This window comes from Schistocerca americana, chromosome 1 (genome assembly GCF_021461395.2).
Source record: "Schistocerca americana isolate TAMUIC-IGC-003095 chromosome 1, iqSchAmer2.1, whole genome shotgun sequence".
NCBI classification, from domain to species: domain Eukaryota; kingdom Metazoa; phylum Arthropoda; class Insecta; order Orthoptera; family Acrididae; genus Schistocerca; species Schistocerca americana.
The window spans coordinates 832,381,662-832,408,912 of record NC_060119.1 but is presented as its reverse complement, the minus strand read 5'-3'; the positions used below and the strand labels follow the sequence as shown (position 1 = coordinate 832,408,912).

Below are 27,251 nucleotides of genomic sequence, written 5' to 3'. Positions count from 1 at the left end.
CGGTTCTAGGCGCTTCAGTCTGGAACCGCGTGACCGAATCCTGCCTTGGGCATGGATGTGTGTGATGTCCTTAGGTTAGTTAGGTTTAAGTAGTTGTAAATTCTAGGGGACTGATGACCGCAGATGTTAAGTCCCATAGTGCTCAGAGCCATTGATAGTCGCGCTACGTTGTAAATACGTTGCAGCAACGCCCTCGGATGGAAACTTTTTGATCGCGCCTTATACAATCACTGTTCTTTTGCGAATTATGTGACTGTGAGTGATACACCATTCCTCGTAAACGTTGGCTGCTTTCTGTTATTCCATCACGTATCCACGCTGACCCTCCTTAATGCGATGACACCGATGAACTAACTCGAACAGACACACCATTTCACTGCCGTGGCTTACGTTGTTTGTGAAGGATCATGTAACCTCGTGATGCCAGTGATACATCGTCTACGGCGCCCCAAAGCGACCAGTTTTCGCTTTTAATGGGGTGCTAATGTTTTGTCTGGTGAAGATATCTGAATGCACGTATGATGTTTTGGAATTGTGCTGCGGTTGTTTACACTCGTTGCATGTAGCGTTATGGTACACAGAGCCTGTGGACATCCCGATGGACCCGTGCGTGCCGAACCCGTGCGGCGTAAACGCGCAGTGCTCGTCGCAGAACGGCGCTGCGCGCTGCACGTGTATCCCGCCCAACATCGGCGACGCTTACGGCACGGGCTGTCGGCCCGAGTGCGTCATCAACTCGGACTGCGCGGCGCACCTCGCTTGCGTCAACAAGCACTGCCGCGACCCCTGCCAGGGGCTGTGCGGCGCCGGCGCGCGCTGCGACGTCGTCAACCACGTCGCCGTCTGCAGCTGCCCGCCAGGGCTCAAGGGCGACCCCTTCAGCGCCTGCAGGGTCGAGACCACCACTCGTGAGTATTCCAAGCTTCATTCCTAACGTCTATCCACTCAACAAGTGACAGCACCCCGACAGCGGTCTTCAAATACTTATATCTGCCAATGAACTGCAAATACGTTTATCTCTATCTAACAGCTACATCCTACAATCTACAACGGAGGATGCTGGGATGGTTCGTTTCAACAGGTCACGACACATTGCCGTCTCCATTCTTCCCTTTTGTGGAGCCTGTGATTTCCCTCTTATCACCTGCTCTAAGACGGAATGTTAAAACTTTCCGTGCACTTCCTTACACCAAGTCTTAGTCTCTCCTCTTCTATAGATTTTGTTTTCAATTCATGCACCACATTTCTAGAGGTTGCCGAGGAGACTTAGCAGATAAAGTTTCACACAGGAACTCGTGTCCAGAAACGTCATCCAACGACGCTACAGAGCGTCGAAGTTACGGGCGCCGGTGCCTGTAAATGTGTGTAGAGTGATTCCGTAACAAACTTTCTAGGATGATGGAGAAGGATAAATGTATCAATTTGAGGTAAAGGTCCCGTACCGGAAACGAACGAGTCGACGGCTATTGGCGAAAACCGTTCTGATACCTCTGACAGTGGAATACATGCTAAGACTGTAGGGTAGACAACTTTCAGAGATAGTTGTATCGATCAAAACAAAGACAAAAAGTCCAGTAAACATGGGTTCTAAAATGCTCACGAACTTTTCTTCAATAGAGGGGATGTGTTTCATAGTTGCAAAGACGAACAAGTGCTTATAACTCCTCAAATATGCATTTTATAGCACATGTTTACGGGACATTTTTTCCTTGCTTTGGTCCATACTACCACCTCTCAAAGTTGCCTACACTACAGTCTTAGCAGCTACAGTGCCTGTACATGTATTGCACTGTCAGTGGTATCAGAACGGTTTTCGCTTATAACTTTCAATTCGTTCGTTTCCAGTACAGGGACTCTTACCTCAAATTGATATTTTTATCCTTCTCCATCATTCTAGAGAGCTTGTAATGTCATCACGGAATTACCCTACATACGAGGGTTGTAACTTTAATAGTGGCTACTATTTGTTTACAGCTCGTACAAAATAGATACGTGTTTCAAAGTTTTACTGTTCATTTTTGGAACATAACCTACGACCAGCTTAGAGACAGAAGTGATGACACTTTCTGCAGGACCTGACCATCATTTTGCAGGAAAATTCTCAAGCACCTACAGTGCAAGCTGTTACTGATTTGTTTGACTGATGGGGCTGCTAAGTGCTATACCACCTACTGCACTCCCCTGACTTAAGCCCTCGATTTCTAAACTGAAGGAAACACTTCACGGCATTCGCTTCAGGACTGCTACAAATTCGTCGGGCAATAGACGGCGTCGCTCGAATTGTCAACACAACTCGCACTCCTAAGAGTATCCTACGACTTCCACATCGCTGGCAACGGGTTACACACAATGATGGTGTCTACTTTGAAGGTCAATAAAACTTTGAAACACGTGTCTGTTTTGTGCGAGCTGCAAATAGCTGCCACTATTAAAGTTACAACCCTCGTAAATTTACAGGCACCGGCGCCTATAATTTCGACGCTCTGTAGCGTCGTCGGGTGACGTTTCCGGACATGGGTTCCTTTGTAAAACTAAGTTCCCTCTACAATCTCTAGGAGTGTGTAACATGAATTGTGACTCTGTATATCTACTATAGCCAGTGTTCCTTTCCCCGTTAAAATTATGGATAACTATCGCCTCTTTCGGCAACCCGTCGTTCAGTTTGCAAACTATTTCCAGCAGTTCCCGTCTAAACATCTCATTACTTCCTACGTCACCTGCCCAGCTAAGAGATGGTCTTTTTTTGTACAGCGGTGATTGTGACCGATCCGTGCCAACCGTCGCCTTGTGGACCGAACAGCGTGTGCCGCACTGTGTCTGGACACGCGGTGTGCTCCTGCCAGCAGGGCTTCCTGGGATCACCGCCTTCCTGTAGACCCGAATGCGTCGTCAGCTCTGAGTGCGCCCAAAACAAAGCGTGTATCAATCGCAAGTGCGTCGACCCGTGCCCAGGGACCTGCGGCCTTAACGCACGATGCCAGGTCATCAACCACAATCCCATATGCTCCTGTGCGCCTGAGTACACTGGAGATCCGTTCACCATCTGCAACGTGGCTAAAGGTAAGTGTGTTCTGCGGCACTCATATTTCAAGTTTCAGTACTAGAACTCTCGGAAAAGTTATTACAAACCTTGCTGTAGCCAGTCTAGGTTCACGTTTCTGTCACATTTTCATCTCGGTCAGGGTAACTTTCCTATTATTGACGGATTGGCAGTCCTCTCGGAGCGCAGCCACGAAAACTTCACAAAAATCTGCATGCACCTACAAAACTAAAACATAGGGAGCACTGGAGCTTGAGAAAGAAGTACAATTAGCTAATGTTTGGCCCTGCCACTCAATTTGCTGAAATGTCAAAGTTGTTTCAATCGAGGCATGATTGCATATATTCTCATATTAGAATAGAGACATGAGCATAGATGAACGCTAAACATCAAGAAATGCACAATCCCTTCTTTTTTGTATATGAATTGTAAGGATCAGTCCCATGATAACGCCGCGCGGTCTAGGTCGCCTTGCTACAGTTCGCGCGGCTCCCCCCGTCGGAGGTTCGGGTCCTTCGGGCATCGGTGAATGTGTTATCTTTAGCGTAAGTTAGTTTAAGTTATATTAAGTTCTGTGTAAGCCCAGGGACCGATGACTTCAGTAGTTTGGTCCCATAAGAACTTATCACAAATTTAAAAAAAAATTGTAATGATAACTCATCAGCCATAACAAAGTTTATTTATTACACAAAAGTAATGTAATGATAACCCATCAGCCATAACAAAGTTTATTTATTACACAAAAGTAATGCTTTCAATTTTCGAGACCTCACAGCAAATAGGAGACAAAAGTGCGAAACAGAATCCTCTAGCTTTGAAGATCATCAGTGAAGGGTACCATTACCAGCCAGGATTAATAGAATAGACAGGAAAGATTCAAGAAGTATGGTACACTTCGCCATGGGTTTGTGTAATAAGAGCGAGACGGTCACGGAGCAGGACAGATCCAGGATTATTTTTTTAGTGTAAGTGTTGGGGGGGGGGGGGAGGGGGCAGGGATGGAGGTATCAGTCTTTTACTGTCGCATCATCTTTCTCCTCTCCCCTCTCCCCTCTCCCCCAACATAACTAGCCGTCACTCCAACTTTTAACGTGCCATAGATGCCAACGATTTTAATAATGTATCGAAACATTTTAATACAATTATAAAAATTTGTTTGCGTTAACGTAGTTAGTACATAGCCTTAGCACAACTTAAAGAAATTGCATTTCGCATTTCCAAAGAATTCATCCGAAAATTTGAGAAGCAGATATGTTGTCGTACGTTCAGGAAGATTTGGGCAACATATTAATTCCTCCCACACATGTCTCACGAAATGACCACTACTAGAGAATCAGAGAAATTAGGCCTCGCCTGTAAACCCCCTATTCTTTAAAGACTTGAACTCCCATGTATAAAATATTTCTGAACGTCCAATGAGTTTACAAGTAAGTAAATTTATTATATATTTGACGTCAAGCATGTAAGAGAAAGTTCAGAAAAGATCCTCTCATTCTGAAATACTGGGTGAGTATAGTCAGGGTGATTTTCGCTCCTTTTAAAGCAAACTACAGTTTTTCACGTATCTCAGCGTTCTCCTGAACTATATGTCGTACAATTATATAATTTTTAGTTATATTCAGTGGTATATGTGGATACTGGCTGCAAAATGTGTTGCGAGTAGAGTAATATGTAACAAATTAAAGCATTTTGCCTGATGCTGAAATTTTATTGCATGAACAACGAGTATGTAGTAAGCGATATTTTTTTTTTTTTTTCATTCCATCATTTGTGAGGGGCGTCAGCAAGAAAAAATTTGGAAGAAACGGTTTGTGTGAGCTATGTTGCTTCAGGACACATACCCAATTTCTAACTGTAGTGCTTGCTGTACTGTGTTAATATAAGCTTATACCTCTCAATGAGCGTATTATGACAGCATTTCAAGTTCTATCAGTAATTATATGAAATTTAGAAACTCAAATTTTTGTTGGTCCTGGGATCAGTTAGACCTGCAACTGGTACCGGGTTACCGTGCACTTTTAGTAATGTAGTTATGGAGGTTTACCTTCAGTTATCCTTCGTACGCGTCATTCGCTGATGGAAGTGGGAAGGGATTCCGAGAGCAACCTCCGCCACACACCATAATGTGTAGGTGAAGTCGTAGTAGCGCGAGTAGGCATTTGGGACAGAATAAACGCGGAGAAGGGTGTGACGCCTTATCGGCGATTGCAGGGCCGGAGATGGTATCGCAGAACCCGTGTGTGCCGTCACCGTGCGGTCCGAACGCTGAGTGCCGAGTGTCTGGAGAGCGCGCCGTGTGCAGCTGCTCGCCCGGTATGCTGGGTACACCGCCCTCTTGCCGGCCGGAGTGCGTCATCCACGAAGACTGCCCCGCCACGCTGGCGTGCGTGCGCGCGCGCTGCCGCGACCCCTGCGCCGGCTCCTGCGGCTTCAACGCGCGCTGCGAGGTGCGCGCGCACCAGCCCGTCTGCTCCTGTCTGCCCGGCTTCGAGGGCGACCCCTTCTCCGGCTGCAACCCCGTACAAGGTAGGACCGCGCGCCGCCGCATCCAGCCCTGCTCCACGACATGTGCTTGTCGGTCACCGTGTGCAGTGCCACTTGTTTCAGCCTGAGCGTCTAACTTCCAGCATCTGTCCGGAGTCAGTGAACTTCGCTCACTTGAAGCTATTGTAACATTGCGTTCTTCTAACCGAAAAGGGAGAGCGCCTTTATGTCTATTCAGAATGTGTACTTGGAAAGCTATGGTAATTCAGGTTTCAGTTGTTCGTGTACAGTAGGTAAGTATTATTTTTGGTACTGAGCAGGCGGATATTGTGCTGTTAAATCTGTCCGCTGCAAGCGGCTGAGGTACAATAAGGATATACCAACTGGAATACATTTTTCGTTTCGTGACATACTTTTAAGTAGCTTCTTTTATCTTCTGGAACGGAGCAGCTGGAGAATTAGATGAGGTACAGATGGAAATTGGTTTCCCTTGAATACTTAGCAAGTCCTTTACACTTACTAATTTTGCAAGTCGCCTCATACAAAAAATTAAAAGAATAAAAAGGTGTCATTGTACACAGGACATGAAACATCCTATTCCATCCAACGAGAAAGTAAAATTATTTCGTATTGGTAACTGACACATCTGGTGTGTACTAAAATAAAAAAAAAAAATCATGAGTGATTGGAGACAACTCTATAGTGTTGAATATGGACCACCAATAGTCAGTTACAGTTCATTCACCTGGAATATACAGGGTGAATCAGCTCCTCTACCAATAGGTTTTATGCAACCCAACGCTATAAACAGAGTTTAGTCCCACAGAAAACAAGGGACAGGATTTTTTTTGTAGGAAATTTAATGTAGTTAAATTTTGTACTGGGTTACGTTTTCGCTGGAGGCGACGATTGTCGAGTTATTCAAGAAAATCACGTTTCAAGGCCACTGTTGTACGTTTTTCTTTAATAATTCGAAAGCTATGGCCTCTAGCGAAAACGTTTCCGAGTACAAAGTAAACTATATTAAATATTCTACAAAAAGATCCTGTTCATTTTTTCTATAGGACAAATACTTTCCACGAAGCGAGCGAGAGAATATGAAAATCTTGCTTGTGGTATTTGAAGGCGCTGCGGGTTGCATAAAATCAATGGGTATGAGCAGCTGAATCACACTGTATGGTTACGGCGACGTCTTACATACCAAACGCAACAATTTGCAGATGCGTCTCTAGTTTCTGCGGAGAGTGGTGTAAAAGTCCAAGTGAGCTTCTATTCAAACAGTAGCAGCAAATATACAAAAGTTCCCATATGAAATCTGTTTTTTACTCTATAATTTCTTATTAGATCCAAGTTGTATCACTAGATTTGTGTCAATAGGTCTACCATTTTGGTGCAAATAAATATTTAAAAATGTTTGTGACCATTGTATTTTTAGAACATATCATTGAAATGCGTTTCGGTACCCTAAAGAGACAGGGCTTGTCGAGTCAATATATGAGAGCTGTTCGGAAAGTAAAAGCCGGTCGGGCGCAAAATGGAAACCCTAGTAAAAATCCGATGAAGCTTTGCACAGATATGTTGAGTAATGTCTCTAGTAGGTCTGTCGATCACGTCATGTAGCTGTTTTCAGTTCTGAGCACACAGTGAGCACGGGGGTACCTTGAAAATAGTGTTTCCCGCCAAGTATGAGGGCCTTGTGAGAGATTTCGCCTGATGTCATGCAACCCACATAACATAACTGTCACACGTTTCCTTCTTCGTCTCGGCCGCACTCTGCAATGGCAATGAAGATACTCCTGTAGCGTTTTCTATGGGAAATGTTTGATCAGCCACAATACAACCTGTAATTGGCTTCCCCTGTGTTTCATCTCTGTGAGCCGCTGACTATGAAGACGACATTTTGGTACAGACAACGAGCTATAGAACAGCGTAGAGATTTGGCGGAAAGCACAGGCGGCTGCCTTCTGCTATGAGGGTATTGGAAAGTTGGTACGACGCTACGACAGATATCTAAGTTGGGGCGGCGACTATGTAGGGAAATAGCTGGAAGAAGTAGCTAACTGTTGCAAATAACACATTTTTTTATTTTCGTAGTGGTTTCCATTTCGCGACCAATCGGACCTTACTTCCCGAATGGCCCTCGTAGTTCCTGCAGATGTCGGAGTTGGGTGGGGCACCTGGATGAACAGCGGTGACAGAAAAACAATAAAGTGTGAAGAGTGTCCTTTCACTAGTAGTTGAAACATGTTACGTTTTGCGGTATGATGCTCCACAAACGCCAGCAACTTGCAAGGTTTGATAGTTGAGGAAAACTCCTTACAACTGATTAAAACTGTAACAAAACTTCTTTATAAATGAAACAAACTTGAACTAGTATGAAGATCGCTTCCTTGTGGGACGTGAGACGGTGTCGGTGGTGGCAACACGTGAGGTCGCTGTGTGTGAGCCGGTGTTGCGTTGTGGCAGTGGTGGCAGTGGAAGCGCCGCGCCGGCCGTGCCAGCCGTCGCCGTGCGGGCCGAACGCCGAGTGCCGCGAGCGGCGCGGCGCGGGCGCGTGCTCGTGCCGACCCGGCTACCACGGCGACCCTTATGCGGGCTGCCGGCCCGAGTGCGTGCTGTCGTCAGACTGCCCGCGGCACCTCGCCTGCACCGCCAACCGCTGCCGGGACCCGTGTCCCGGCACGTGCGGCGTGCGCGCCCTCTGCCTCGTCGCCAACCACGTGCCCACCTGTGGCTGCCCCGCCGGCTTCACTGGAGACGCTACCCGATCATGTTTTCCGATACCTGCCAGTAAGCTTGCTAACCTCTACACCACCTGCCTTGTTTCGCACCCCTTAGTGTTGTGGGCTGCAGCTCCTAACCTTATCATTCACCTCGACTAAAATGTCAGTATGTAGAGGCATTAACAACTTTCGATGACGTAAATAATGGTCACGCTCCCAGGAAGTTTTTTGACTTGTCGAGGTTACTGCTCCGAGAAGCTCCGAACGCACATAATGTTGTGTCGGCTATATGGAGGGGTAAGATATTTCCCATTTAACGTGTCGATGGTAACGACTCTGGTATCGTGGTATGTTGGGACATTCTGCAGTGACATCTGGAATACTTCGTCCTATAGGAAACATCACTATTTCTTTCTATACACGCTAGAGACCGAGAAGGCACAGCAGTAGACAATGTCTGTCCATCAACGGTTTACGATATAATGTTCCAGACTGACTCTTACTTAAGTAATCAATAACACAGAAAGGAAAAGAAAGTTAATAACGCATATTGCTATTAAGACAGAAGTTAGCATAAATCCTGGATCTACAAACATGAGAGAAAAGAAAGTCAAGTCAGAGTTATGAAATATTTTTATTTTGCATAGTAGATTCATAACATCATAGCTCCATTTTCAATACAAAAAAATCATTTTATTCATTGGGGGTTGTAAAGTAATATACTAACGCAACTTCAGAACATTGCCCCATCTACAAGCAAAAAGAGTATACGACCCCTTGAAAAATGATAGGCTATACGTTAATCCAGGTGCGTACGAGAAGAAAAAATCAAAAGACGAAACACTGATGGACAGATTTAAAAAAATTAAACAGCGTATATGAACGATAGATGACGATCATGTACTCTGTTGACCATCACAATAGCAATTGCTCTGCATCAGATATATGGAATATTTGTGATGATCAGCTGGCTGCTGGAATATTATCTGTCGGCCATATGTGGTCTGTCTTTTTGAAGAAAAAGGGGGTTATTGACCATCAGCGTTCCGCCCTTTTTTTGTCATTCTTGTATGTACTTAAAACAACACATCTTATTTTACAAGGGCGCATGTTCTCTTTTAACTGCCGATTGGTCAGTGCCCTGACATGGCAATAGTACAATATTGTTCAACTTCAAATTGTTTGCATAGGAAGAAAGAATCAGTTAATCCACATAACACATAATTCTTAAACTGTTAGTATTTCATTTGAATAGTTTTTGACTTACTCAAAGGGACTCGAAAATGTGCCTTGTTATTACTAAGATTAGTAACAACAAACCAATCCAATGTCATCTCGCACCGGCTGCGTCAAAGAACATGAATACAGCCATTCAAAATAGGTGTGTTTCTCACGCTCGAGATGGTCAGTAACAACTGTAACATGTATAAGTGCGAGAAAAGTTACAGAGATTTGCAAACTGTGCTTATATGCTTATCCTGCGCACTCTGTCTGATTTTCTAAAACGTATTTTAAGGGATCTATCATTCGTGGTAAACACACTTGTGTACTCCTGTTTTCAAAGCTGTAGTCCACAGTGCTAGGGTGTCGTTTCTTGTAAATCTGTCCTTACTGTAAAAAGTTCTAGCTCTTACCTGTAACTGTAGCTATTTATTATCTTCATTCTTATTGTAGTTCTTACTTCAGTTTGCCAATTAATTACCTAATTGTTAACAATTGCATCTACTTTTAGAAACCACACTGTCTCGCAAATTAAAATTTCTAGATATAGCATTTCAAAAACTTTATAATATTTTAAAATCATCTACGCTAATACTGCACTCAGTGCTTAAGATAATACGTAAACTGCTGTACAGTCTGTAAATCTGTAAATCTGTGAATACAATAACAGCACTATTTTCCATATTATTAATATCTTCACAAATAGATGAAACTTCGCTGCTTAATTCTTATGTATCTTGATTTCCTTTTAATGTTGAAATCTGTACATCTTACATCTTTCCTAAACTATCCTTTCAACCACTGCTCCATAAAACCCACTTACTACCGCACTAATTATCCAGTAAATCGTCTGAACGCTAACGGGGAGAAAGGCAAATGTTAACCACTCTCGCTGTTAAACGTCGTAAGACATTTACATCGATTATTGAGTTTCCCGCTCTCTTGTTTTGAGAGCTGTCTTTAGTTGCAGCTCAATTGACATTGTGGCGTTCCTCCTTAGATCAGCAACTGTTTATGTCGGTCAGCACATAAGAACTACACGCAAACCGACTAATTTCTGTTAATTTTACTGAACATTGCGAGAGTTGTGTCTGGAATGGATACGTGCAACATACTAGTTGCCCTTGGCCACCGCACGAAGCGTTTAGTGTCCTTTCTATGCTTTCTCGTTTCTTTAAGACATGCATCTTTTGTAAGAACCCAGCATGAGTGCACAAAACATGTCCTGCGGTTTGCTTTGCCTGTCAGCTAAATATGCGTGTAAACCAAATATAGGGAAATGAGTGATAGTCTTCGAATAGTTCACGGTATTTCGGAATGCATCCTGATGCATGAGGAAATGCTTTGCAGAACCGGAACCATCTTTTTTTTTCATTCAGCTCATAATAACAGTACCATAGTGGTGTTCTCGACCACCTTGAGAGTGTGCTACCACTGGTCCGCATACAAGCACGCGACATTTCGTATTCTCTGTATGCATTTACAACACCTTGGCAGCACTGGAAAAGGCCGAAATTTTTAAATCAGTCTCACATGCTATAATGCCCGTGTAAGATACTTTGCTGTTGATACTGACGTCGTGTAAAGACATGGCCGCCTATTGAATTTGTAACCGAATCACAGTATTGTTTGGTCCACACGCTAAACATGTTTAAAATCGTTGAAAGCGTTCGTTATATTGCGCGAGAGGAACTCGCTGTTATTTCACCAATTTATTTAAGCTGTAAGTAGATGACAATCTGTAAATTAATGAGGATATAAATAGCGTGTGGACTGACTCAATGCTCTAGTGGTCGAGATTCTTTATTGACAGGGACGTCTAGGGTTCATTTCCTGATTACCGCTTCAGATTTTTCTGGTGTAAGCATGTCGTTGTCGTCTAGTTTCAAGAATGACAACAATCTGCCGTACTGTCTGCTGTAACTTGGATTAGAACATTCTCTTACTTTGTCTTTTCCGCTACACCGTCTCAGCCTGTACCCATCCTCAAGCGTATGGTATGATCTGTCAAAAGAACATATTTGTGTTTTGACTGTAACACGAATATGCCAGTTTGAAAGGTTCTATAATTCACTTGAGTATACCTACACAGCTGAAACTGTGTGATGGAAAAGATAAAGTAAAAGAATGATTACGACACCCAGTGCGGCGGATTATTGACTTTCAAACAGTTTATTTTGGACCTTGTTGCAATTAAAATATTGTCTAGCTGGGTGTCAGTCATTCAATTACAGTTGGGAAACATACCTACAACTGAACTACGAAATGGAATGCGCCATCTACTCAAAATAAATTCGTTTCTTAGCCGCCTTGTAGTTCGCATGATAGTATTCAAGATATCTGCATACTAGGGGAAAATAGTTAATCCTCAAAACAGGATCCTTGCAAAGCTTTCGTGGCTTGTGTTTCGATTTCTTAACAGACCGTGAAGTTTACATTCCCTCCTAGTGTTTATAATGCGGACTGTCATAATCAGTGTTCTCAATTGTTTTGTGCCCGGAATGAGAATTACACAAAACCTCAAACTACACCCCACAGTTTCCTAGACTAAATCTGTAGGAGACTTCCGTGTTTCGATACCTTCGTCCTTCTGGTTCACAGAAATGTTGAGTACGATACATAACGTCGAAAAAACTGCGAGTGGACATCGTGGTACGTTTATCCATTCCACACAGTAAGTACGTAATGGAAGTGAAGAATCACTAACTGAGAGTCAGTGATAGTATTGCCGTTGGTGTTAACGTGAGATGCGACGCTGACGCTTTGACATTTGCCGATCCCCCGGTAGCGCCCAGACGAGACAGAGTTGACCCCGCCTTTGCCCTAACACGATGCGGCCCGCAGCGCCGCCGGCTCCCCGCGACCCGTGCGCGGCCGGGACTTGTGGTCCGCACAGCAAGTGCCGCGTCGTGGACGGGCACGCCGTGTGCAGCTGCAGGCCGGGCTGCGTGAACACGCCGCCCAACTGCCGGCCCGAGTGCGTCGTCAGCGCCGAGTGCGCGCTCAACAGGGCGTGCGTCGCGCAGCGCTGCGTTGATCCCTGCCCCGGCACCTGCGGCCGCAATGCGCGTTGCCTTGTCGTCAACCACAGCCCCGTCTGCAGCTGTGCTCCGGGCTACACAGGAGACCCTTTCGTTCGCTGCGTCAGGCCTCAAAGTAAGCGCCCCGCATTGACCCCTCCCAGGAAACGCTATCTCAACCTTTCCTTCATTCTCCCCTCCCCCTTCTCCCGATATAGCGTCATACAACCAAGTTATGACCGCTTAGGCTTTCCCGGTATGGTAATTTATGCTACGTGTGTCGTATTTTCAGCCGGATCCTAGTCAGAGTCGTGCATTGTTTTGCTTGTAACGTCATACTCATCGTTTGCCTCCCGTATCTTTTAGTCACTAGCTGGAAGCTGGAAACCAGACAAACACGCCATGCCACCAAACACTTTCAGGAGGAAAAGAGGTTACGTCTACCAGCGGCGGTTTCATAAAACAGCAGTAAGTCAATAGCAGATTCTTCCATTTAACAATCCCTCTCATCCGATCCTTTGCTGTTGCTTCATTTTTCAAAAACTTTAACTTCGAACTCTTCTCAACACAATCACCAGCTGGCTTCACATAAAGCGTGATTATCTTTTACATAAAATATCGAATTTTTCAATGCTCTATAGCTGTATTTAAAACATTGAATTACTGAACCCAAACAGAGTCGTGCAGTGCGCTTATAATAACGTCGTATTCATAGCCCTCGCCTCTCGTATCTTTATTGTAATAGAGCGATTTGTTGGAAATGGCGTGCATACAAATGACGCGATCGAATGAGAAAGTGGTTGCCATCACTCATAACCACATTACTTTCTAAAAAAATAATATCCACAGTAACGAAACTATGGTTTTTACTGAAATAAAGCTCTTACATACAGCTGCTTTTAAGGTCTGGGCACTGCTTAATTCCTGCTAATAAAAACGTCTGAAAATTATGTAATGCTTAATTGTTTTCCTCTTCCCTGTCTCCATGCCGTATGTTGCAGAAAACTAAGAGCATGTACTGTCACGATCCTAGAGTACATCGAGCAGCTTCTCCTTCGTCTCGTTTTTGATTTCATTATGACAGCGGTGGAGCCATTTGGTAGTCTGGCTTTGTTTCGTTGCAATTTAGTTTGATAATGCTCGACGGGCATGTGTGAACTTCAAATCCAGTCCTCTGAGGTTCAAACCTCAGCTGATAGTATGTTTCTGTCTCAAATCACGCCTTTCACCTCAACGCGTCAGACTGTGGTTCTGAGTCCATGTTAAACTATGGGTCTCGCTGTAACTGACTGGTCAAGTCTGGTCAACAGTCGGAGGAAGCAAGGATATACGCTTTCATTAAGACCGTATCCGGTAAAGCATTGTGGTGTTCACATCTACCTTCGGGGTGAGGATAATTTTACATGAATATTGTCAATGATGAAGTCGATTTTATCACCTGTCGCATTGCTCATCGGAAACCATCTCCATCTCAATACGTCCGAACATAAATTGCAATAGTTATGTTTTGCTGTACTTCGTGGTTTGTGCTCATTTCATTCAAACTAGTTGGCAAATATTTTTTGATAACATACATTTGCGAAATTTCCAGCGCCATACTGTCGTGTTAGTTTTTTATAAATGCCCACAATACACACATGTTCTTCCTTCCCAGACTGAGATTTTCACTCTGCAGCGGAATGTGCGCTGATATGAAACTTCCTAGCAGGTTAAATCTGTGTGCGCGACTGAGACTCGAGCTCGGGACCTTGCCCACGGAAGGCAAAGGTCTCGAGTTCGAATCTCGGTCCGGCACACAGTTTTAACCTGCCAGGAAGTTTCATATCTGCACACACTCCACTTCGTAGTGAAAATCTCATTCTGAAAACATCCCCCAGGCTGTGGCTAAGCCATGTCTCCGTAATATCCTTTCTTCCGGGAGTGCTAGTTCTACAAGGTTCGCAGAAGAGCTTCTGTGGAATCTGGAAGGTAGGAGAATTGAAGCTATGAGGACGGGTCGTAAGTCGTGCTTGGGTAGCTCAGATGGTAGATCACTTGCCCGCTATGCAAGGGTCTCGAGTTCTATTCTCGGTCCGGAACACAGTTTCATGTTATTCATTGATGAAATCTTGTGGCCGCTCCATCCTCACCTATCAAAGCTACTGCCTATGCGCAGACATCCACATGAACGCTGAAATGTGTTTTAACAACAATTTGCCGAACAAAAAAATCATTGCCCTCCAGTTTGAATATCCTTTGTTCTGTCATGGAATGGATGCTAGCATTGCAGTAATTCGACGAGCTGTGTACTTTTTACGAACTGAAAAGAGGAACTTCGCTTTTTCCGTTATGTAAAAGGTATTTGTTTATATTTTAACGTGAAGCCAGTTTAAGCGATATGGCGTCTACAATACGTGGCGCTCTAAGTGGTGTCTACCGGCATATATAAACTTGTGAGAGCTTTTAGTAAGTGTATATTGCCTTAATTCTTTCTGTTTTTATATGGTGTTGTATCTGTAATTTGGTAGCGTCCAGTAAATGAAGTGAAATTTGTGTCAGCTGATTGTGAATCCACATAATCTTCGAAACTGATTTGTGGAAAAGCCGTAGTATTTCAAGACAATGATGAAACAAAAACATTCAGTATTAGAAGAATAGAATTTCCATACATTCATTGAAATCTTTGTAAACTCTGACGAACGAGAACGTGTGGGTGTCTTAGAACAAATGTTTACTGGCAAATGAAACACAAACACAAGGCAGTACTTGGTGCTGTTAATCATACGCACGCAATGACAAAAATACGAGAGGCAAAGCAGAATGATGTGACCAGACGCCGAGGTACCACGTAGCATAGACTTGCTCTTATACTTCTCTTTGTTAATTACCCATCCTCCTCGTCATACAGATAAATAATCTTGCTTTTCACGTAACCTATACCAAAATCTCTTCCTGACTAGAGACCCTCTTGAACCTAAGAACGAAGAAATTCTTACGTCAAATAAAGCGTTACTACATGTCCCATTCTCTCCTATTTCATTTACTTCCATTTATAAGGCTCACAACAATATTAATCTCGAATGCGCCTGCTATACTGATACTCTGTGTGGTTGTATGACGTATAATCCTTTAGAAACCATTGCTAAAAATTCCCTTACCTCTTTCTTAACTACTCTAAAACAAATAATAGTCATCTGTATTTCCAAATGTTCTAATAGCTTTAAACTTCTTAGTCATATAATTAACAGAGTAGTAGTTGCCTACAACAATTCTTCATGTCACTATTTAAGTTCTTACTATTTCGGCTCCTAAGCTATGAAGCTGCACTTCCTAAATTTTATACTTTAACTGATTGCTAAATTACTGAAATGACTAAATGATCTTTCTTGTACATTAATAGTATGTATTAGCTAATTATTAAGTAATCGCCTTCCCTGAATACTTCTTTCTCTTTCCTTTCGTCTGTTATACGAAGATTGAGGCATAAGTAATTGCAAATATGTTTCTTACTCTAGAACGCGAAACAGTGACTAAAGCCACAAACATAAACCATTACATTGCAAGTATCTATGAGCCAACAGATTGTGTAAGAGAAACTGACGAAAATCGTGTGAACGATCAAATGAGGTAGAAGAATCATTCACGACATGGGAAATGTGGAATAAGAATGTTGTTCATACGGCTGATATTCATCTTACGCAGATACTGATTGACCACTAATCTGTAGTTGTCAGCTGAGCGACACATCTTAACTACATTCTAACGTCATTCTCGCACAATATGAGCGGCACTTTCTCGATATCTGTTGTTATATTTTAGTCACATCATCCTTGAGAAAATATCTTATTGCGAGACTTATGCCTCAGTCTCGTATTAATAATTAACGTCCTTCCATTATGTATTTATTTATTTGCCTTGAAACTAAATGTCTTTCATGGTTTTGCTACCAGTTGATGCAAATCCTTCACAATAATTGAAAAATTACTTATTCCTCTGATGCATCGTTTCTAACTTCGGACAAAAATATAGCTTGTGCTCTTTAAAAAATACCTAATTTATAATTGTCCTTCTGATAGCATCTAGTTAATTGCACTGAAGAAAACGTGAAGTACTTATTAGCCTTCTCAAAAACTGTAGTAATAACATTTACAAAAATATTTAATCGATAATTATATTTTCAGAAGCCCTTCACAACGAGCTGCGGCTGAACTGTTTGATACAACAGTAAGGAACCTCAAAGGTTCTTTGCTTTGATACGAAAAAAAGTGTGTCAGGAACCGCTGTTCCTGTAATGCTTGATGAAACTGTGTACTTCAGTAATCTGAGTGTAAATACAAGCAGAATTGTAATGTCAATTGATAGAGAAAATACTAATCGCCATAAAGAAAAAAAAATGATGTTTGACTTTTGGATAAATAAGTATTTCACGTTTTGAAGAATGGCTTGATCATAACAACACTATTTCTTAGTAGCACTGTATAATACACCCTTCGTACAGCTGTCATCCTTTATTTTCCTGTATATATTTTCTATGAACAGTTCTGAGTCCTTCGCTTCTAAATTAACCACTTCAAACCACCTCTCCGAACCCTATTTCACCAACAACTTAGGCCAATAAAATCTCGTTACATTGACCTGTACCCTTCAAGATCCTGCTGCGATGAGTCCGCTGACGATGTGACACATGATACCAAGTCGCCAACCACGACCTAAAGCCGTAACTCTCCAACCACCCCCCCCCCCTCCCCCTTCCCCCAGTGATAGCCTAAGTGTAGAGCTGATAGCCGCTGCTCCCGTGTAGCCCCTGCCGTGGTGGCGCCTGCGAGCAGTGACCCGTGCGTGCCCTCACCGTGCGGCCCCAGCTCGCAGTGTCGATCTGTGGGCGGCAGGCCGGCTTGCACGTGCCTGCCCAACTACGTGGGCCGCGCGCCCAACTGCCGCCCCGAGTGCACCATCGACGGTCAGTGCGCCGCCCACCTGGCTTGCCAGGGCATGCGCTGCCGGGACCCGTGCCCCGGCTCCTGTGGGCCCTTCGCCGTCTGCAGGGTAGTCAATCACGGGCCTGTCTGCACGTGCTTACCCGGATATATTGGTGATCCTTTCTCAGGATGCACTATCGCTCCTCCAAGTAAGCTCTTGTGCTGGCTGTATAATAAGGCAGCAAGTAATACCGCTGTTCCTGTTCCTGTTCATGTTTCATATTGCTACATATGTCACTCTTTCATCTCTGCGTTTTCAGCTACCACGAGAACTGTGATGCTGCAGCTAAGGGTTATCGGATTGCTGTGTCTGATTAGGCTTCTTTATTGTGTCGGGATCAAATTAAGGACTTCTTTTTCAGATGATTCCTCACTTAATAGTTATCCTTATGGAAGTATTGTTCATGATATGTGTGACTTGTTTTTATCTTTTAGTTTTACAGGAAACGAAGTGTCAACGTATATAAAAGATGCGGAAATTTCTGTATGGTATCACACATAGCACACAAACGCGCGTTGCAAAGCTTCAATTGTAACTTCGGTGAAATGGACTGCGCATCAAAATTAAAATATTTTCTTGATACTATGTCATTTTTTGCCATTTCGACACGGAAGTTCGAAATTTGACTCGAAGATACCTAAATCCTTCCTCTGTAGTGGTGGAAAAGTGTGGTGCCCTGCAACGTCACCGTCGGGCTCTGCGGTGCATCAAACGGCTAGGAATCGACACAAAAAAAGAAAAAAAGAACAACACTTTCACCACAGTTCTGTCCAACGCTACCGTGGTCGTGTCTTGTCGTGGGAAGGTCGTCACACCTCCCTTTACTCACATTTAACCTCTTCTCTTAACATCTCTCTCCGCTACGGAGGTCAGAATCGCGAGGCCCAGCGTTGAAATTCCGCGATTTTCTTATGGACAGCCGAAGTAGCCGAACAAAACTTTTCGAACACACCGCTGTTCAGAATCGATATGAAAAGGCCTCTGGAAGTTTCATAAAAGGCGTGACTGGAACCACCCCTTTCCTTGGGGCGTTCATTTCCACACATTTTGTGGTCGAAAATAGTAGTTTGCAGTGCGATGTGCAAGAGGATGATGTTCTTGACAAACCTTGACACTGCTGGAACCCACAGCGATTCAACTCTTCTCTAAATTCCTTTGCAGAGACGTCAAGAGAATGGGTGAGATGCGTGTGAGGAGGGATGTGACGACCTTCCCGTGGTGTGACACGTCCATGGTGGCGTCGGGCAGAATGTTGGTAAAATATGACATCATTTACCCACCTTGCACTTCACATGAACTCACAATCCTTTTTTTTTCTTCTTTATCAAGTGTCGACACCTAGCTGTTTGAAGAACCGTAGAACGCCACGCTTTTACACCATTATAGAGGTTGTAAGCACATTCAAGCCAGATTTCCCACTTTTGCGTCTCAGCGAGAGAAATCGAAGGGGTTTCGAGAAAGTTGTTGCTCAGTGTATATTACTCACTAGAAATGGTTTCTGTTTTATTGACTGCATTTTATTTTTTATTTCAGTTGCTTCCACTGTCGAAATTGTATCTTGGAATGAAATCCACTTTTTTACAGTTCGTGTAAACTGTAAAACGAAACAATGAAGTTTAGGAATGTTCCTTTGAGTTTTGGCAACCGTTTTGATATTAGGCCAACAGTGAACAATCTGCCATGAGTATTTCATTAAGACAAATTTCCTTTTACATTTGTGTTAGAATTCCATTCACGAGACTTAAATTGCAATGTAAGAGGTGTTTGTATCAATAAGTATATTTCTCGCTGCTTTTTATCGTTGTTAACAATGGTTAATGTTTTTGTATGTACGTAAGGGACATATCGAACCTGCATTTTTTTCAGATTTTTTGCCTCAAATAGTTCATCGTTAGCGAATAATTATCGCATATTTAGAGTACCTGAAATAAAACTGGACCGAAAAGGTTTCGTTATTTCGCGAGAACGTAATCTGAACAGCAAAGAGATAACTAGAAAACTTTCCGAATACCAGGAATCTTTGCTGAAGTAAAAGATTGCCTGCAGAAAAATCAAAACAGTCGCAAAGCCAGCTAAGTATGCAGATGGAAATTGAAATATCCACATATCAGAAAATTATCAGAAAGAACTTGTATCTTTATTCCTGAAATTTTCTGATGTGTGTGAGTTAACGTTGCTAGACAAACTTGAGCGTGTTCACTTCCGTTGTTAGTTTCTGGACGAAGGGGTGTTGTGATCACAGGAGTTTCAGTTTCTCATTTCTTTAGATGAAGCCAGCTTCAGCCTGTTCTGGCATGCAGACTCACAGAACGCCATTACGCATCAGAAATCATCATCACTAGATTGAACAGCTGTTCCAAAATAGTAAGATTGGTGTACATAATCCGGACCAATTTTATTTTGACCACCTTGTACAGATACATACTGCATTGCAATCAATAGCAGATACAAATATTGAATCAACGAGCGGGCAGCTACACACGTCTGCAGAGTAGACTAAATAGAGCAAACAGTCTTTTTTTGTGGGTGAGGTAAGCTGAGCGTTAGGTCTTTAAAGACAAGATGTATCTTTTTCAGGATTTCTGTCTCATATAGTTGAGTTTATACGTACGGCGAAAAGATATTAAAAATTTACAGAGTTGTGATATTCATTATGCATTATCTACCTCCACTACAGATAAGTGGCATCAGGCACTGTTGTGTAATCTTCAGAGTTCGAGATGTATTTCATGCTCGTGAGGCAAAAAAACTAGCAAGAGCATTTATAATGATAATTGACATGTCAGAAGAATAATGAATATTATTTAATTATCGTTAGGATTCAAACTTTGTGACGTGCCACAAGATCCACGAGACGTCGTTCTTGCTGCTTTATATTGAAGATAGCTAAGAGATATCACAGTTAGTTACAGTAACATGTTTCTGTTCTGTTAATACTATTTAAGAAGCTTAGTTTGAAGGTTCTGGCGATTGCCATGTTCAACCGGAACCATGATTCTAAGATTCTGCTGCATGATCTTACAGCTGTCCATCAAGAGCCAGTGACTCCCTGCAATCCATCGCCCTGCGGGGCAAATGCCGTGTGCAAAGACCGCCACGGCGCAGGCTCTTGCACGTGCCTGCCCGGTTACTTCGGAGACCCTTACACGGGCTGCAGGCCCGAGTGCGTGCTCAACACAGACTGCGACCGTAGCAAGGCGTGCATCAACAACAAGTGTAGGGACCCGTGTCCCGGCACCTGCGGGCTCAATGCCGAATGCCGCGTCGTCAACCACGCGCCTTCTTGCAGCTGTCTTCCTGGCTTTATAGGCAACCCTCTCAAAAGTTGCCAAGCTATTTCTGTGACTCGTAAGACCTACTTATTTTCTTACTTTTCTGTATACTTTACTGTCTGTCCAGTACCATACCTTCAAATGCTTCTGACCTCGCTCTTTATTCAAAGAACGAATTATTAACTCTATTAAGCAAGGAGTATTGGCAAAATGAAACTGTGAATGCCAGTTGGATGTAAAATACTCTGCTAACTACTTCATTGAGAGCTGCTAGTAATAAACACAACTAACTGAATAGTCCCCAGAAAAATATAATTTTATACAGAAATCATTTTAAGGTATGGTACAAAATGTTTCAATTTCAACTGTGTTCCTCAGTTTACTGCATGTTTACGTCTTTACCAGAGTACTGCATTTCTGTTTATCTATTTATTCAGTAATTCTTATTTTATCTGTAAAATTTATTTTCATATTCTTCTTTGGACACTATTTTCACTGGGTAGTTTTCAACTTATTGTCTTACTGTCTCTGTCACATTCGTTTCTTCATTCTGTGTCTGTCAGTGTCTGCAAACCGAGTGCAAGGTTACATGTCTCATTTGGCCTTGGTATGGACGATGGATATTTATGACTTTAAATTCGGCGTCAAACTTTCCATTGACTGTGCCATTCAGCAAAACGAACGTAGTATAACAGCACATTTCACACTTTCTATTACCGGTCAAGTCGTTAATTCAAGATGGATTTCATTTGTGAGATGCACTGTGAGTACAGCCTGAATTTTGATGGCGCACATATAAACGCGATATTAACACCAACTTTTTTCTTTTGGTCAGGTTTAGGATAGACTTGTTCTTTATTTAGCGAGGTCAGAGCAGATAATTTAGAAGAACTCGTTCATTCGACTGGCAATGGTCAAAGTGAGTAGGTCACTGCGACATGTTTTGCTCTATCCGCTTTTTGATTGAACTATCGAAGAAGTACGAAAAACAACAATGTTCCGATAGAATCGTTACTTAGAATGTTAGATGACTACTCTTCGAAAAAAAATTGGGTTCCTTGCGTTATTATAGATATTAAATCTGCTTTGTACCGAATAGTATATCATTCCTGTGATTTGTAATAAGAACTCTTGATGATAGTATTGTTACAGATGCATATTAAATTCTTAGTAGCGGCTGGATTAAAGTATTTCCCTTGTAAGTCCTTCTGCGCGAGATTTTTAAAGTCTATTGGGGGATATTTAACTGTACAGTCTCTCTGCGTGACGAGTTCATTGGCAATCATCGACTCGATCCACAACAGCGCAATCCTTGGCCATTTCGGTGAACGTCAGCAGTCGGTACTGTAACATATTTCAGTCACTGTAGCCAAAATACTGAATTGTATATTTCGCGTCCTGCATTTCTTATTGCGTTCTTTGCCACCAGAAATCAGTAATATAGGCAGCAGTGTTACTTGTAACAGTCAAGGATACACGTCCACTCCGTAAATCGCCAATACACAGGGCGTTTCAAACCTCTAGGGTAAAAATTATACAGACCTACAGGACTCTAAATTGATTATTTTCAGATAAAGAACGGTCATGAAGTGAATATTTTAGGCGGCAGTAAAATTTCAATGAACAATGCGTGTTATGCAACGTTTTGTAAACAGCTTACGTTCAATAACAAACAACTATACCACTGTTTACTATTTATACTGACTGCTTTTCGAAGGGGTATCATTTCTCGAAACAGACACACATTTAATCTTAGGTACGGCAGAATGTAATGTGACCCGCCCGGATAACCGAGTGCCATAGCGCGCCGCTTACGGGATTCCTCTGTGCAGGGCGCAGGCATATTGGTAATCCTGTAGGTGCGCCATCGTCTGTGGTTCTCCGCAGTCACAGTTTGTGTTATGCACAAGGAAATGTGCCATTTCTGGAGGCTACTCCTGGATCTTCCAACTCAAGAACGAAGATGGTTGGTCCGCCTCGGTAGCTGCACGGTCAGCGCGGCAGATTGCTAACCGAAGGAGGCATGGTACTATCCCCGGCCGGGTCAGAGATTTTCTCCACTCTGGGACTGGGTGTTGTGTTGCCCTTACGTTCGAGTCGTCATAATTGACATTAGACTGTTGAGATGGCTGTATGGGTTAATGACAAGGGCTGGTAAGCCAGCCAGCAACGATGTGGTTTCAGGTGGTTTCCCACATCTACCTAAGTAGATACCGTGCTGGTACCAATGTCCAGCCTCAGATACTCGCTACGCAAAAATTTAGAAAACGTTCTTATACCTGAACATGAGATTTACGCTCGACGCAAACAGATGGAGTATACAGTTTCCGTCCCGATTTGTATCGGTATCTGTTACCGATGTAGCTTCAAGCCGTACAACAATACCGAGTCCACAGTGAAACGGGAAAAGGCAAAAGAGAGGGAGAAGAAGAAGACAGCAGAATGTAGTGTCCGGAAAGCCGAACGAAACCACAAAGTGAAGTTTCGAAACACACGACAGTTTATAGCCATTACAGTTAGAAAAAGTGTAAATGTGAATGTGCTTCCCAGCTCCCCGTACCGTCTAGGATAGTATCAGGCTCGAGCGCATCTGACGAATGAAATCTAGGTTCCGGGAGTTCTTAGGTTCAACTATGAAGACCTTCTTTCAGTCCTGCAGAGCATGTGTTGCAACTGCTCGTAAACCAAAGTCTGTTTGCCATGACCGGAAATTGGAAGAGGCCAAGATTGGTAGGTATTCCTTGCACTCGGTAGTGGTGGCCCACGCGTGGTATGTAGCGTGTCCGTTATGGCCTGCAGCGCCGCCCGCACCGCAAGACCCGTGCCTGCCCTCGCCGTGCGGCGAGTTCGGCGTGTGCCGTGTGTCCGCCGGGCACGCCGTCTGCTCGTGTCAACAAGGCTACATCGGCGCGCCGCCCACCTGCCGCCCCGAATGTATTGTGAGCGCAGACTGTCCTCAGGATAAGGCCTGTACAAGGCAGAGATGTGTAGACCCTTGCCCCGGCACATGCGGGCTCAACGCGCGTTGCCAGGTGGTCAACCACAATCCCATCTGCTCCTGTGCTGCAGGACTCACGGGCGACCCGTTTGTGCGCTGCCACAAGGAAGACAGTAAGGGGCTTCTTCCTTCTTATCTTTACTGTCATTATTTACTTGCTCGTAGCTTCATCTTTAGTTCTTATCTTTTTGTATAATTTCTTATTATGTATTTCATTGTTTCACTGTTTTCAACTGCAACTTTTCTTACACTCATGCAGACAGAAACACTCCTTTTAGTTCTCAAAACGAATTGTCTATTATGTACGTTCAATGAGACAAATTAATTTCAGACAGGTTAGTTTGTAGTAATGATCTGACATCTGACACCTTAGGCACAGCGAACGAAATCGCTTACTCAATTCACAGTCCGACGGCACTTTGCGCTGAGAGTTTTCGGTTGTGATTTGTAGCCTGTTTTCCATTGCCATTTCGCACAGTCTGGAACGGTGCCCTTGTTTCTCCTGCCTCAGCTGCATTATACCCGTATACATGTCGTTCACGGCTTGAACTATTTAATTATTCGAGTCAGAAAACAAATGTAACACATGGTAATTACCATTACAAACAAATGAAAGAAATCATTACCAATCTACACTACTTTTGACCAAAATCTTATAACTTCAGTTGTAACCGGTGTCACAAGCAGAACTTCTGTGCAAGACGCACGGCGTAGTTGACAGTCCAGTAGTTGCTCCATGGTCTTTGGTTCTTCTCATTCACGGTTGGTGATATCCGCAGGGAAGTTCCATTGCTGGAAGTTACTCGTGGATCTTCCAACTCTAGAACAAAGACCGCTGGTCCGCCTCGGTAGCTGCACGGTCAGCGCCGCAAATTACTAACCTTACGGGCCAGGGTTCGGTTCCCTGGCGGATCAGAGATTTTTCTCAGCTCGAGGACTGGGTATTGTGTTTTCGTTTCGTTCGTATCGTCAGAATTGACATTACACCGTGGAGATGGCTGTGTGGGTTCGTACCGCAAGCCAATAACTTTTTTAGAGGAACCAAAGAACGAAAACTTTTGAGCGACTTCCACACCATCCAGTTCCGTTCATGCGCAGGTGGGAGGGTTTCTGAAGGGAGGAGCAAGGCAGAGCTACTCTCAAGTCGAGAGATCCACAATCGTTTTCTTGCTGTAGCTGTTGTTGTTTGCAAGGCAGCAGAGCTTTTGAGGAAACTTCTCCTGAACTTCAACCTTGGGGCTGCTGCAATAATAAACGGATTAGATGATTTTCTAGAAAGTGAATTTTTACCTTAGTTTGCTAGATTGGCTTCCAGAGAGTATCATATGGGCCAGCAAGCGAACACCATCTAAACTGACGCGGAGTATGGAACAAGGGGTAGGGTGAGACAGTTATCAGTTGACACTGTCAAACAAAACGAGAGGATCTAACAAAGTGAGAAATGAGAGGACAGATTTTACCGCTAGAAGCAGAAACGGGGCCGAGTCGTGCTTCTCCGCACACTAGGGTCGATTGTATACAAGCCCTTTTGTGTCATAAAAACCGTGCTGTGTGCACTTCATCTAGACGAATGAACACTGTTCTATCATTTCAGTCACGGGTACAAAATACCCAAGCAGTTAAAATACATGGTAGAGAGTTCACAGGATTCGCGACTCGATGGTGTACGTGATACAAATCATTGTAAACTAAGAAAATGGGCATTAGGAAAGAAGCTTTTGCAGTTCAGGAAGGGCGTCGTCTCTCGGTTCCGGTAAACCAATCGGAGGAAAAGGAATTTCCTTAAAATGTTTGTGACTGGTAAAGATGAATACGAACTGTTCCACCATTTTAGCCCAAACTACTCAAGCAGGAATAAAATGAAATAACCTTTTATCATAAATTATAGATGTATTACAACAGAACACAGCACACAAGGTACACAATCTTCGACAGAGTACAAATTTTTTCCCACATTTCACTTTCTTTTTCTTTCTTTTCTTACTTTAATAATACTGTTACTGTTCTTGCTTGTCTGTCTAATCTTTAGTTTTGCGACACTCTTTCTCTCTCTCCAGAACCTATAGTTCGTCCGCCGAGCGGCAATCCATGTGTTCCATCTCCTTGTGGTCCAAACTCACAGTGTCGTGTGGTGGGCACACAGCCTGCGTGCTCATGCTTGGCCAATTACATTGGCCGTCCGCCGAACTGCCGGCCAGAGTGCACGCTGAACGCTGAGTGTCCTAGCAACTTGGCTTGTCAATCTGAACGCTGCAGGGATCCTTGCCTAGGTTCTTGTGGACCACACACCACATGTGTCGTCGTTAAACATGCGCCAATATGCAAATGCTTGCCAGGCTTTACGGGAGACCCGTTCGCCGGATGCGTACCAGCACCAAGTAAGATGCAGTACACTTAGGTCTTTCACTCTGTCACTACAGTTGTCTTGAGGTTACCTGCTCGTGTCTGACTGCGCTCATTAATTCCAGCTCAATCGCCCGTCGAAGCACCACGAAACCCTTGCAACCCGTCGCCTTGTGGTGCCAACGCAGTGTGCAAGGAAAGGCAGGGAGCTGGATCTTGTGTGTGTCTTCCTGAGTATTTCGGAGACCCGTACTCAGGATGCAGGCCAGAGTGTGTGCTTAACACCGACTGTGACCGAAGCAAGGCGTGCGTCAACAACAAGTGCAGGGATCCGTGTCCCGGAACCTGCGGCATCAATGCGGAATGTCGCGTCATCAACCATGCGCCTTCTTGCAGCTGTCTTCCAGGCTATATTGGAAACCCTCTTAACTCTTGCCATCTGCCTCCTAGTAAGCTGCTGTTTCTTCACATTTTCTTTTATATTTTAATTACTTTCATTTCTGCAATGATCACAAGAGCGAAGAACATTTCACTCGAAATCGTCTGAGGGCGCGTAAAAAACATTTTTAATAAAAAGAAGGGGCTGATTAACATTTGATGGTTTTCTATAGCAACTGTTCTAACACGAACTTACCAAGAGTATCTGTTGATCCGTAGTTGGCGCAGAACAGCGGCTGATCAAATATTTACCACGAAAAAATCGCTAAGCAGCCGTTTATTTTCAGAAGTTATTTCATTGAGCCGACCAGTTTCGGCATCTCATTAATGCCATCTTCAGCCCCTTTACACTCCATGTATGTACAATCAGATATATCGATAGATGCATAACTGGAGCCATCAATACATGGATTTCGTGAATCGATTGCGCAGTGTTTACATGATAACTTTGAGTTGTTATGCATGATAGATATATCTGACTGTCTGTACATGGAGTGTACAGGTACCTGAAGACAGCATTAATGAGATGCCGAAACTGCTCGTCTAAATAAAGTAACTTCTGAAAATTTACGGCTCTTTGGCGATTTTTCTTTGGTAAATAATTAACACGAGTGTGGTCACAGCTATAAACAGGGGAAATATGTATCGCTCCTTTCGAAAGTATTGCGGCAGCGTAGGATAAATCTCCAAACGGTGAGCACGTGCTGCGAATGTTCAGTAACATGTTGTACAAAACTGCACTAATAACAATGT

The 27,251-nt window shown here is 43.5% G+C and overlaps 1 protein-coding gene across 1 annotated transcript in view; it reads left to right on the top strand.

Moving 5' to 3' along the window:
* LOC124594527 overlaps nucleotides 1-27,251 on the top strand; it is a 605,846-nt gene that overhangs the window by 346,921 nt on the left and 231,674 nt on the right. The window contains exons 65-75 of the mRNA XM_047132903.1: nucleotides 582-908; nucleotides 2,752-3,060; nucleotides 5,252-5,566; nucleotides 7,991-8,314; nucleotides 9,404-9,412; nucleotides 12,313-12,624; nucleotides 17,269-17,595; nucleotides 20,472-20,795; nucleotides 23,519-23,830; nucleotides 25,775-26,095; nucleotides 26,186-26,509. Coding sequence (XP_046988859.1) covers nucleotides 582-908; nucleotides 2,752-3,060; nucleotides 5,252-5,566; nucleotides 7,991-8,314; nucleotides 9,404-9,412; nucleotides 12,313-12,624; nucleotides 17,269-17,595; nucleotides 20,472-20,795; nucleotides 23,519-23,830; nucleotides 25,775-26,095; nucleotides 26,186-26,509 — 3,204 coding nt within the window. The remainder of the gene's footprint in view (nucleotides 1-581; nucleotides 909-2,751; nucleotides 3,061-5,251; nucleotides 5,567-7,990; nucleotides 8,315-9,403; nucleotides 9,413-12,312; nucleotides 12,625-17,268; nucleotides 17,596-20,471; nucleotides 20,796-23,518; nucleotides 23,831-25,774; nucleotides 26,096-26,185; nucleotides 26,510-27,251) is intronic.